The 13,747-nt window shown below is 44.0% G+C and overlaps 1 protein-coding gene across 3 annotated transcripts in view; it reads left to right on the top strand.

The window, feature by feature from the left end:
* Positions 1–2,552: 2,552 nt before the first annotated feature.
* The window catches only part of LOC140205051 (hatching enzyme 1.2-like), a 109,922-nt gene continuing 98,727 nt past the window's right edge, over positions 2,553–13,747 (top strand). For all 3 annotated transcript variants that reach the window (XM_072272169.1, XM_072272168.1, XM_072272170.1), the window contains exons 1-3: positions 2,553–2,626; positions 5,838–5,928; positions 6,014–6,044. In XM_072272169.1, coding sequence (XP_072128270.1) covers positions 5,863–5,928; positions 6,014–6,044 — 97 coding nt within the window. In that variant the 5' untranslated portion in view covers positions 2,553–2,626; positions 5,838–5,862. The remainder of the gene's footprint in view (positions 2,627–5,837; positions 5,929–6,013; positions 6,045–13,747) is intronic.

Genomic DNA, 13,747 nt, shown 5'->3' with positions numbered 1-13,747 from the left:
AACCTTTGTCTAACTTAAGAGTATTTATAAGACTAGCTTACAGACAAAGACAGAAAAGCAGAACCCAATTCACAAAACATAACTTCTAAGGTCACGCCACACCAACTTTAGCGCAACCACTTTCTGTGAGGCCTTCTGGCCCAGATGCAAGAGGCATATGGAGTTGAAAACAGGCCATTTCCAGTTTCCTGTCACTATGGGGTGAGGGCGACCAGTTGAGACATTGCACAGGAGAGAAGCCCCCAGCTTCCCCGAACTTAATGTCAGCCAACCGCAGGCCTGTGACTGCTGTTTGCTAAACCTGAACCTCTGGGTCAGTTGCTTGGTCAGTTGCCATGCCACCATAGTCAACCCCTATGTGGATGGCCTCAACAGCTGGCCATGCGAGGCAATCAGCCACAAAATTAGTTTTTCCCTGTGTGTATATATATATATATATATATAATTGATGTTGTATATCATTTGTGAACTCTGAAATGTGGGCCAAGTGGTGTTGCTGCTGTGCAGACCAAGGGTCTGATGTTTTGGCCATCACATGCAGGAAGGGTTTGTGGTCAATGCATACTGTGAAATGGCGACCATCTAAAAGAGAACTAAAATGGTGGAGAGCCAGATAGAGACTGAGAAGATCATGGTGAAGCGTGTTGTGCATCCTTTTGGAGGGGCGGAGCTGCTGGCTGAAGAAGGTGAGCTGCTGTCACACGCCCCTGACCAGCTGATCATGCACAGCACCCACAGCATAGTCTGAGGCGGCAGTAGCAATGGCTATGTGTGCATTGGGGAGTGGGTGCACCAGGATGGTCACGCTGGGAAGAACTTGTTTGGTATCATCAAATGCCCTGGTCATGCCCACTGACCAGTCAAGCACGTGATTAGGGGTATTGCCTTTAAACGCACTATGCAGGTGGAGCATAAATTCACAGCTCACGGAATGAAGTGGTGATAGAAATTCACCATGACTAAAGATTTTAGTAGTGCGGGGTGGAAGGATATCCATAATAGCGGCTACTTTTGACGGGAGGAATTTCGCCCCATGGGAGATGCAATGGTTGACAACCCAAACTGGCATTTAGCAGGGTTAATATTCATCCCGTGTTGGCTTAAACACTCGAAAAGCGTGCAGAGATGAGATATGTCTTCGGATTTGGATGCACTAGTGTCATCCAAGTAAACAACAAAAAAATCAAAGTCTTCTGTTACAGAATCCATCAGTCATTACTGCTCGGCCTGCTGTATGTTTCCAGCATTTTCTATTTTTATTTTGGATTTTGACTTTTTGCATTGTTTTTCTTTCACTGTTGTAGAGCAGTGATTCTCAATGGTTTTTTGGCCACAGCCCCCTTAGGAACTCTTCTCAGGTTCCAGCGCCCTCCCCCCCTTCAAACAGGGATATAACACAAGCAGGTAGACAGAAAATCATTTATTATTGAACACCAAGAAAACTTGAACATTCCGACATACTGGACAAAACTTAAAAAAAACTTTATGAAATTAAACATCTATCAGGCCTAATGCAATCCTTGAGCTTGGTGCTTTTCTGCAAGTTTCACGATATTGGGCTCCAAATTAGACAATGACAGTCGGAGGTCACCTCTTGTTGTGATATCAATTCTGTTCCTGGATTTTGCTTTTTTTTCTAGCTAAATTGGCAACATTGACTGGGAGTGGTTTGGGAAGGCTTCCTAAATGTTTTTGACTTGGCAATAATCTCGCAAAATACAGATACATTACTGACAAAAAAATGCTGTCACCCGGAACCAGGGATTTTTTTTTTCGGTGACTTCATATGCAGTAATAAACACTTTTCACAACCTACCTTAACGTATAATATATCCAAACACATATACTTTAAAGTTACTAGGCTGAAAAAGGCCTAGCAAGACACGCTGATCTTCGGAGAATGAAGTATGGCGATACTGGATGCGAGAACCTTTGATTGAATATGTTAAGCCGGTGCAATCTGATTCGCGACTGACTCTGAAGTGAGGCTGTGTGGGGCAGCTCAAGCAATGGATTTACCAGGTGTGCCCAAGTCAAACCGTGTGTGGAAATATGTTATAAATAGGAGGGAAACTATTGACTCCAACGAAGGTTCATCGGTTCAGTTACCAGGGCCCCCATAAACACTTGGGGCTCCCCTTCTCACAGCCTTCAGTCGGTGGCCCCCTTCAAATGTGCCAGGGCCCCCAAGGGGGCCATATGGCTCCCGTTGAGAATGGCTGGTGTAGAGTAAAATTCCCAATTAATCTGAATGCCATTGTTTCTCATAATTGAAACAAGTGAACTGAAATGTCTTTAAACTTTCTCGTTTACTGCAAAGAACAAAAGTATTTATTTATTTTGTTGGCTAGTGAGTGGCTGAGGAGCCTCCGCTTACGGAAGCACAGTCAGGGGCGCCGGAAAAGATGTCGGCAGGCGCGCGCTGGCTGAGAGCGCATGCGCAGAACCAAGGCGGTTTGGACCAGCGCTCGCGCACCGGAAGCTCACTTTGAGGGATTGGTTGTGTTCGCGAGGGAAGCAATTGGCCGACGGCGCATGCGTCACGCTGGGCCAGCCGGCGGCGACGCGTGTTTTCTGCGAGACCGTGGTGTGGCAAAGAAAGTTCTGGAAGTTGGTGAAGTGTGAGGTAACTGGTTAGGAGGGAGGCGCACTCTAAACCACAATCCGGCCGAGGGTGCTGATAGGCTTCGGTTACTCCTGACCCAGGGTTCGGCTCAGGTCCCTGCTTCTGGCAGAAGGAAGGCTTCCTCGGTCACCCAACGCCATTGCACTCCCGAACTCCAGCGGCAGACGGTTCAGAGTGGTGGAGCTTACCGGGGTGTCCGTAGGGCCAGGGGTGGGTGTGTGTGCTTAACAACGTACTTATGCAAACTAATTGGCACACACCTCATTCCGCTTGACCAGCTCCACAAACCTCACCACCTCCCCGAGCTCAAGCTTGGGCAGTCCAGTGGTAAAGAAACAGTGAGTTTCCCGCACAATCATCTCTCCACCTCACCTGGTACCATATGCCCATCAGCTCCCTAGTTTGGTTCCACCTCTCATCCACCAACCTCTATTCTCCTTTCACGGACATCCCACCCTGCAAAAACTCATTTCAGGGAGGGAGCACCCCGCCCCAGTCGACCTCCAAAGGTGTATGTAATACTTTGTTTAGTGATTTTGTCTGATCTGTAAACCAAGTTGGGTATATGCAGAAAATGTGACATTAAAATATGTACTTGTATTATCATGTTTATTCTATTACAACTTTAAGCAAGTCTACAGGGAGTTGGGCCTCATCATGTAGGACATCAATAGAGTAGCTCCTTAACAGCCAGCCAGCTAGTTTAAAAATGCAAGCACAAGGAATTCTGCAGATGCTGGAATTTCAAGCAACACACATCAAAATTGCTGGTGAACGCAGCAGGCCAGTCAGCATCTCTAAGAGGAGGTACAGTCGACCTTTCAGGCCGAGACCCTTCGTCAGGAGGATGTGTGCAGCTAGCTAGTTTATATTATACTTTATTGTCGCCAAACAATTGGTACTAGAACATACAAGCATCACAGCGATATTTGATTCTGCACTTCACACTCCCTGGATTACAAATATTAAATATACTAAAAATAGTTAAAATTAGTAATTATTAAAAACTTAAATTATAAATCATAAGTAGAAAAATGGGAAGTAAGGTAGTGCAAAAAAACTGAGAGGCAGGTCCGGATATTTGGAGGGTACGACCCAGATCTGGGTCAGGATCCGTTCAGCAGTCTTATCACAGTTGGAAAGAAGTTGTTCCCAAATCTGGCCGTACGAGTCTTCAAGCTCCTGAGCCTTCTCGGTCCTGAGCCTTCTCCCAGAGGGAAGAGGGATGAAAAGTCTGTTGGTTGGGTGGGTTGTGTCCTTGATTATCCTGGCAGCACTGCTCCGATAGCGTGCGGTGTAAAGTGAGTCCACGGATGGAAGATTGGTTTGTGTGATGTGCTGCGCCGTGTTCACGATCTTCTGCAGCTTCTTCCGGTCTTGGACAGGACAACTTCCATTCCAGGTTGTGATGTACCCTAGAAGGATGCTTGCTACGGTGCATCTATAGAAATCAGTGAGGGTTTTAGGGGATAATAAATAACGTTAAATAATGTTAGCTGTGCTAATGAACGAATGACATCTGTTAAACTCACCTCAACATGTCTTTTACATTTTAACCCACCATGGGCAATAGAAAAGTCACTGTTGCAAACAGTTCAGTGAGCAACACTGTCATTATTTTCGATGTCGACTGTAAAGCCTGCCCACGGAGAAAACTGATAGGTCTACTTAGCACGAAGAGAGACCAATCAGGATGCTCGCTCTCCTTCCCAAAAAAATTGATTTCTGGGATATTGTATATAATTGCGGGCATCAGGGAGCCGCTATCAATATGCGGGAGACTCCCAAAATTTCTGGGAGAGATGGGATGTCTGCTTTCATACTATGACGACTAATTTTGATGTGAGAACGGGTCATGCTGATGCTGGCAGTCTTTTCTCTCAATGAGACGTCTTGACCCCAGACTTTGGCCTTTTGGCCTCCATGGATGCTGCTTGACTAAAGTTGTTACGATATTCTGTTTTGTTTCAGATTTTAGCATTTGCCTTTCTGCTATAATCTACACGTGTTTGTACCCTAGCCGTCGCTGAGTAATTTTAATGCCCAGGCTTTTGGCATGTTGACCATGGGACGCTTTTTATTAGTGTTATAGTTTCACAGGTGAAATGGTAGAAGTATTGTTGGATGAGTAGGGAGTGCTGCCTGAGGTGTTGAATAGTGTCTTGAGATTTAGTATCCCAGTCACAGGCAAGTGAGGTTTAGTCTTGACCAGATGTTAATTGTGGGGTAGTTTTATTGCTTTCTGATGGGTGTCCCAGTAGTTCAGTCGTGGTCTTTGTGCTTTCTCCCTAAGCCATTGAAGATCAATGAAAGACATTGGAGATGCTGACTTGCAGTACGTGCTGCTTTTGCTATTGTGTTATACCACGTAGTGACTCATCAACTGAGGGGGTGACAATATACAGTGAGCTCTAGTGGATTTCCTTTTCAATAATTGCTCTAATCTCATGAAGCTTATTTTGCATCCAGAGTCATCTTTAGGATGTCACAAGCCACCATTTCCTGTATGCCAATTTGGTACTAACTTGGATGGATGTTTTATTGGGAAACATAACCAGATGTTGTGATGAAATTGTTTGAAATTTTGGCTGAAAGGGTATAACTTCCTAGCTGTATTGTGTGGACAACTTTCCCACATTTGACAATTCCCAAATCTTATTGAGAAAGTCTTTGCAAGGAGAACTATGCTACCTGTGTTTGTGCTCGCTTTGGATCAGTTTTTTTCATTAAGCTGAAGTGGTTTGTCTTCATTTTTAGCTCGTTTCATCGTAACAACTGCATAGTTTGACAGGGCATTTCAGAGTCATTAACTACATCACTAGATCTAGAGCCACCAGAGTGGGTAAGAATGGCAAATTTACTTGTCGGAATGGAACTAGTGAGTCAGACTTAACACTTCACACCTTTATTCTAACTCGGATACAATTATGTGAATGGTAATCAAAGAGCAAATGTTGAGACTTCAGTTGGCACATTAGTGAGGCTGCTTAATGGAATCAGTAATTTGGCTTGATTATTTCTCTGGATATGTTGTGAAATACTCACAATCACAATGTCAATAGAAGAATGTAAGGAGAAATTGACATTGCGATACTTGTAGAAATTTATAGTTGAGCATGTTTGAAATTTTGTTTTGTTTGAAAATAATGTTTCATATGAATTAGACCATAAATATCTCACATCTTGGTGTTTTTCTTCATATTCATGTAAGGTAGTTGTGCAGCTAACATCACAAGATGAACTTTATCCCTGGAGTAAATTTGGTCTTCTGTCTAAGTGCTTTGTGGAGCAGTACTATGGTGGTAAGAAGAAAATATGTTATTAATATTATTACAGATCGTTCTAATAATTTAGTATCTCTGTAACCTGCTATTTATTTTAATGCAGGGAGAACAATTGTCGAAACCCTCATTTCAAGGTTTGTTTCTAGTGCAGAATTTCAAGATCAGGTATTTTCAAACATGAAGATACAGGTCGACCTTCACTAATCTGGCACCATTGGGACCTGAGGAGTGCCAGATTAGTGAAAATGCTGAGTTACAGAAGGATCACATTAAGCAAAATCAGTGCCGGATTATCAAAGGATCTGGATTATAGGTAATCGGATTAGTGAAGGTCGACCTGTATAACATGATGTGTGCTTTATGCAAATTAAAGCAAAAACCCAATTTCTTCTGTTTTAGTACAACCTTCTAATTGTGAAAGTAATTGTCTTATGTGTTCAGTTTTCTAGTTGTGATGTAAATTAAACAATGACCTGTTGGTTTTAATAACATTGCAAATATTATAGGATTGGAATATGTAATAATTTGTGGTCCTAGCAAAATTTTCACTTTTACAAAATGTAGACTTGAATGCAGGGTGCATGAATAAAATTAAATGGTAAGCAAAAATTATCAATTTCTCAAACTTGCAGAAATACAGTGAAGCTTAAATGTGTAAAGCTAAACAGGACATGCCTAGGTTGGATTTTGTAGTTTGTAACATCAACATTTTGAGGAATATTTGTTTCAGAAAGGTGAACAAGTAGCAGTGTGAGAATTTGAACTTAGTTAATTTCAATACAGAACAGTACTGTATTTAAATCTTCAACAATCCAGTTATTGTTAGATATCCAAACACTAATGTTATCTATCAAATGTTTCTTTTGTTCCAGCTTGAAATGTTAATGACCATTTTTTGGGTTCTTTGTTTCCCTCTGCCAGAGCAACCTCATGCCTTTTAGTCCTCCTGATTTCACCTTCAAATGTTCTCTTGCATTTCTTGCACTTGAGTACCTCATTTGCTCCTTTCTACCTATACCTGCTATGTAGCTCTTCCTTACCTAGGGCCTCAGTATCTCTCTAAACCTGTTACACAGCCGCATGAAAACTCGGTCTTCTCAATTTCAATTTCGCTTTTGAAGGCCTTCCACTAACTAGGTACCCTTTGCCAGAAAACAACCTGTCTGCAAGTGTGTCAAGTCCACACTCGCCAGATCCTTTCTAATACCATCGAAATTAGCCTTTCTCTGATTTAAAATCTCCACTTGATCTATCATTCTCCATAATTATCTTGAAACTAATGGAATTATGATCTCTAGATCCCAAGGGTGCCCCTACATGCATTTCTTTCACTTGTCCTGTCTCATTCTCCATTAGGAGATCCAGTATCACACTCTTGCTGGTTGGGACCTCTATATATAGATCAAGGAAACTTTTCTGAACACATTTGACAAACTATCCCATCAGCCCTTTTACATTTTGGGAACCCCAGCTAATATGTAGAAAGTTAAAAGGACCTACTATTACAGCCTTGGGCTTTTTGTATCTGTCAGCTATCTCTCTATAAATCTGCTCCTCTAAATCACACAGACTATCAGATGCTCTGTAATATAATCCCTTGAATGTGGTCATCCCTTTCTTATTCCTCACGTACCCTCATTGGATGGGCCCTCCAATCTGTCCTTTTTAAGCACTGCTGTGACATTTTCCTTGATGGTTGTGCCACTAATTCCTGTTTAATCCCTCCCACTCTAAATTTGTCTAAAACAACAGAACTCTGGAATATCTTCTCACAGAACAACTCTGCACAGTGAACTAACCCCTCCATTCCCACTTCCATTCCCTACCTTGCTAGCCATGTCTTCACTTGCCTCAACAAGGCTTAAGACTGATTTATATTTCTGCGTAGGCTCTACGCCATTGTGGGCATTTATACTTGTGTGTTGGTGTGTCTGCATCGCTCTGCAGTTCACCACCAAAATGCTAGTTGGCGATGGGGTTTCTATTCCACTGTGTTGAGTTTCTTTGTGTACTTCAAACAATGGCAACTGAAACTGAGCGCATCATGTTGGAGTTGGAGCTAATTACTGCAACGCAGAAAAGAGAGAAGACATCGGAGGAGATGGTGTGTACGACCATTGAACGGATTGAGGCAAAAGGAGGGTGAATGTTCTGTGCTTGTCCGGCCACTGAGAGACATGGACAAGGAAATGCATTTCAGATATTTTCAGATGTCAGCAGGTAGATTTGACGACTTGACGAGAAGAAGCAACCGGAAAAGTGATGCTACCAAGCGGACCAATCACAGTTGTAGCGGTCTGCGTCGCTGCGACGCGTAGTTACATTTTTGGGGAGGTGCGTGTCAGCTATGGTGTAGGGTACGCGGCTACGCTGTACCAGCGGCATAGATTCAACGTAGAAGTATAAATTGGCTTTTAGAGAGATCCTAATAAAGTCTTTGAAATCCAACCTGCCCCCAGATTTATCTTTAACAATCCTGGACACCCACAAGCCTCCAATCATTCACCAATTCTCTTCCCCAGCTCAAACCTGTAGCATTTTTTTCCATAACCTCCTATAGAATTTCTAGCCTGAAACCAAAATTAATAAAAACTTCATTGTATTGTTTAAAGGGTTATTGATTTTAAAAGTTGGATGGAATATCTATTCATAATAGTTGACTACAATCAGCTCAGCTGTGATCTTGTATCAGAGCTAGTTGCAGAGATCAATCAGCTATATTGAATATGTGCGTGCTTGCTCAGCTTTAAATTGACAAGGTTCAAAGAGGCAACAGCTGACAACACTTTCACAGGTACTCCATTAAACTTTGGAAAACACATAGTGGTGTTTGGTATCTTTCATAAGGTCTTATAACAAAGAACCAAAAACACAATGGATCTGTTGAAAAGCATGTTTATGACTTGTAAGGAAAAGACCACCTGCACTCCTGAGAATGGATGGTGGCAGCTTCTGTTTTACAGCTAACAAAGTTTTTTTTTACAAGTTTTCAGGCAATTCTTTGGCTAATATCTGTTCTGGGAGTCAGGTCTTCCATCTAGCAGCTGCGATACATTTATTCAAGGCTACACAATGTATCACCCTGCCCTTAGTTACACTGATCAATGATCAGAACATAATATGCCCCCTGCCATGTAAACACTTAGCATATAACAAAGCATTCCGTGATTGTACAGGTTATATTTTGTCACATTACAAGATTAAATACATAAAAGAATCTCAGTTTTGAATATATTTCCACATTTCCTCATTTTTGTCATTACATAGCAACACCATAATTTCATAAGCTTTTGCTTTAGAATATTGTGTGTGTGTGGCCTCCATTGGTCGTGGTCGACCATGGGTACTGTGCCTCTGGTAGTCACTGGTTTGTCGAGCAGTGTTGACTGTGGCTTTTGAGGCTGATCCTGGAACGGCAGACTCTGCCACAGTTGCTGCATGTGTAGGGCGTCATGGAATTGTTATCCACTGCCTGCTGTGCTCTTCGTTTAGCTCGCCGATCCTCAAACTGACTCAGGATCATTCTTTCGCCTTGCTCTAGGTGTTGCTGAAGGGTACCTTGCCATTTGTTGTGGCTATCTGCTGTATCCTCCCAGCACTCTGTGTTGATTTTTAAGGCTTTCATGTCATGCTTACAGAGGTCCTTGAAGCGAAGCTGGGGTCTACCAATGTTCCTCTTGCCTGTTGCTAGTTCTCCGTAGAGGATGTCCTTTGGCAGTCTACCATCCTTCATATGACGGATGTGGACCAGCCAGCGCATTCTGTGTTGTCTTAAAAGCGTGGACATTGTGGGAAGTCCAGCGCGGGAGAGGACCTCAGAGTTTGGGACTTTGTCTCTCCAGGTGATGCCGGGATGCGGCAAAGGCTGCGCAGGTGAAAATTATCGAGTTTCCTCTCCTGTTTGGGGTAGATGATCCAAGTCTTGCTACTATACAGGAGAGTGCTGATAACGCATGCATTTTATACAGCAGTCTTGGTCTTTGTAGCAAGTTTCGGATTTTCCCAAACCTGTGAGGTTTGCGGATACTCCTGTTGATTTCAGCATCAAGGGAGAGGGTGTCGCTAATGGTCGACCCCAAGTATGTCAACTCGTGGACCACTCCTAGATCGTAATTGTCGATGGTAATGACTGGTGTCTCTAGTAGATTCTGGGCAAGGACATTTGATTTCTTTAGGCTGATGGTAAGCCCGAAGTCCTTGCATGCCTTAGAGAAGCGGTCCATGAGAGTTTGTAGTTGCTGTTTGGTGTGCGAGGTTATAGCAGTGTCATCAGCAAAGAGCATGTCACGTATTTAAATCTTTCACACCTTTGTTCTTGCTCTCAGGCACGTAGGGTTGAACAGCCGCCCATCAGACCTGGTGTGCATGTAGATGCCTTCTGTCGACGTCCCAAACATGCGCCTAAGTAGCATAGAGAAGAAGATGCCGAATAATGTTGGGGCCAACACGCAACCTTCTTTGACTCCACTATGAATCGCGAAGGGTTCTGATGAGCTGCCATGGTACTGAACAGTAGCCCTCCTGTCGTCATGGAATGACTTGATTATACTCTGGAGTTTCGGGGGACAGCCCATCTTGAGAATCTGAAAGAGCCCATCCCTGCTGACAAGGTCGAATGCCTTGGACAAGTCGATGAAAGTGACATTGAGGGGTTTCTGTTGTTCCCTGCACATCTCCTGGAGTTGACAGAGTGAGAAAATCATGTCGACAGTTGACCTCCTTGTGCGGAAACCACATTGGGACTCAGGGTAGACCCGTTCTGCCAGAGTTTGTAGACGTGCCAGAGTTACACGAGCAAAGACTTTGCCGACGATACTCAGGAGGGAGATACCCCTGTAGTTGTTGCAGTCGCTCCTGTCACCTTTGTTCTTGTACAAAGTGACGATTTTGGAATGGCGCATATCCTGTGGTACCGTTCCTTTTTTCCAGCACTGACGGAGGACCTCATGTAAAGGTTGGAGGAGTGAGCTGTTGTAGTGTTTGATCAGATTTGGAGGAATCCCATCATTGCCTGGAGCCTTCCCTGGGGCTAGACTGTCAGTTGCCTTGCTGAGGTCCTCAGTGGTTGGTTCTGAGTCACCCATGACTGGTAGACAACTGATGGCATCAGTGGCTGAGCTAACAACATTTTCCCTCGAGTAGAGCTCAGAGTAGTGCTGTACCCAGCATTCCATCTGCTTGCTTTTATCGATGATTATTTCACCGCTGGATGACTTCAGGGGTGCTGTCTTGCTCTGCGATGGGCCAAGGGCCTTCTTGTTACCATCATACATCAATCCTGATGTTGCTTGTCACCCGTTGCTGTCTGAGTGTCCTCACTGAGCTGGAGCCAGTACTCTTTTGCGCGTTGCCTTGCAGTCTGTTGCACTTTGCTTCTAGCAGCTTGAAGTGCCTGGAGTGTTTGGTTGGATGGTGAGCGCTTGTACTCTGTGAGAGTTGCATGCTTAGCTTCAGTGACAGCAGTCATGATGTTGGACTTTGCCTCAAACCAGTCACTGCTCTTTGTGGTTTTTCTTCCAAAGATAGAGAGTGCTGATTTGTGGATGGTGTCGCGAAGGTATGACCATTGTTCTGTTGCAGTATTTCCTTGTGAGGAGGTAGTCATAGCACCCTGTACTGACTTGGCAAACTGGTCAACCTTTTCTGACTCTTTCATCTCTGTTGTGTTGATGCGAAGTTTTCCAGTTTGTTTGGAGTGGTGGATTTTCTTCGGACGTAGTTCGATCTTGCAGCATGATCTGTATCGCAGTCTGCACTGTGGTATGAGCAGGTGATTAGTACAGAGTTGATGAAAGAGCACTTGGTGATGATCGTGTCTAGTTGGTGCTAGCGTTTAGACCCTGGATGTCACCGTGAGACCTTGTACTACTTCGTTTGAAAGTAGGAGTTAGTTACATACAGGCCGTGATAGGAGCAGATCTCCAGGAGACGTTGTCCATTGTCATTTATTTTCCCAATTCCAAAGTGGCTAAGACAAGACGGCCAGGAGTCGTTATCGGCTCCCACTCTGGCGTTGAACTCACCAAGGAGAACGAGGTGCTCATCACTGAGAATATTCCTGACAACAGCTTTTAATTTGTCATAGAACATGTCTTTTGCCTCAGAGGTGGAGTTCAAGGTAGGGGCGTACACGCTGACGAGAGATACTGGGCCATGACTGGTGTGTGGATGGAGAGTTGTAAGTCGTTCTGATCCATTTTCTGGTAGCTCCACCATTTGCAACAAAGAGTTCCTAACGGCAAAACCCACTCCATGCTCGCGGGGCTCGTCTTGGTTCTTTCCCTGCCAGAAAAATGTGTAGTCCCTTTCCTTCATCCTGAATCCGCCAAACGTGTTTCTTGTAGGGTAGCTATATCTACCTTGAGCCTACCTTGTTAATGACTGCTGTTTATCATGCATCTTCTATATCCTTGATGTTTTGGTCAAGTCCAGTCATCATTGTGCGGACATTCCAACATCCCAATTTGAGGGGAGTTGTCTTATTTGATTTGTTTTCTTTCTTGTCTGGTGCAGTAGTTACAGTCAGCTCTTCGTGGAATAATCCATTATCTCCATGCACCCAATGAGGAAGACTGACTGTGGCGGGACAGCACCTTATTGACTGGGGGCTGCCCAGCTTGAGGCGGGCGGTAGCTGTCCAGTGAAACGCGATGGTCTCTCCCATTGTCAGAAGTAACCCCTGGTGCCATGCTCTATGCCAATCAAGCATTATGACTTATAACCGGTAACTGTCGGACGCTATAAAGTGAAGCTGGAGTGGCCTCTCCAGGGCGCAAGCCAGGGCTGAGTTGATATGGAGATCCATCTGTTGCCCATGCAGTGGGACCCCCCTCTCCATGCTGATGACAGGTCCAAAGGAATGACGAAAGTCAATACAGTTTGGTGCCAGCAGCATCTCAGGAGTTGCTGTGCCGGTGCTGGTACAGCAGTGAGCTGCTTTCGGGACTCCGACTCCGTATTTTTCCTCTGGGTTTACTCCCAAAGCCTTTCCCATGAGCGGTGGAGGTAGTGGAGGTTTGAAATCGGAGTTTTCCCCCTCCTCTTAGAATATAGTAATCAATGATTACAGACATTCATATAATGATAGTCTCAGAACTTTAGTCAAACAAAATCCTTTTTCCTAGTTCACACCAGCAGGTATCCATTTTTAAATATCCTCTCCTTAGTCTTACTCTACACAAAAGTCGCAAGAGGGTGATTGCCAATATGGTAATACCAATACTCATTCCATAATGCAGGGCAGGAGTCCACCTTCCTCCCATCATCCCAAACGACCTCTAGCTTTCTGGGGATTGTAGTTATGGGACTGGTCGTCTACTTCTGTATTCTTGGTGACTTCTCAAGTGTGATCTGTCAAATGAGTTGTATTCTCTTGATTCATCTAGTATGTAAGTGCAACATTTTTGTCCAATCAGGGCACACGTGGCTCCTTTCTTGGATAAAACAATGCCCAAAGCCATTTGGATTTACGATGCCACTGTATGGACTGTCACCAATTTTGCTGACAATTTAGATATTGCTTATTGTGACTGATTGACAGTATATGCAGTTTTACTTGCTAACTTTTCCAATGCTGATGCCTTGTTAACCGTTTCCTGTGCTGCTTTATTGGTTCCCTAGGCAAGTGTTGCCTTCTCTAGGGCCAACCCTAGGTCCTTTTATCCTGGGGACAGCATTGTCGTATGGGGATATACCATTCTCTGAAACACATTGTTTCCAAATTTATATCCCCATCTTCCCTCAGTGACAGTCTGGCTATACTCATAAGGGAAGGAAGTGTGTCTGTTTCTGAGCCCCATCATCGTTGTACCAGTAACCAAACTTGGGCTTGGACCAG

Source organism: Mobula birostris, chromosome 11 (genome assembly GCF_030028105.1).
Source record: "Mobula birostris isolate sMobBir1 chromosome 11, sMobBir1.hap1, whole genome shotgun sequence".
In the NCBI taxonomy this organism is placed as follows: domain Eukaryota; kingdom Metazoa; phylum Chordata; class Chondrichthyes; order Myliobatiformes; family Myliobatidae; genus Mobula; species Mobula birostris.
Note: the sequence above shows the minus strand (reverse complement) of the source record. Positions and strands in the feature narration are given on the sequence as shown.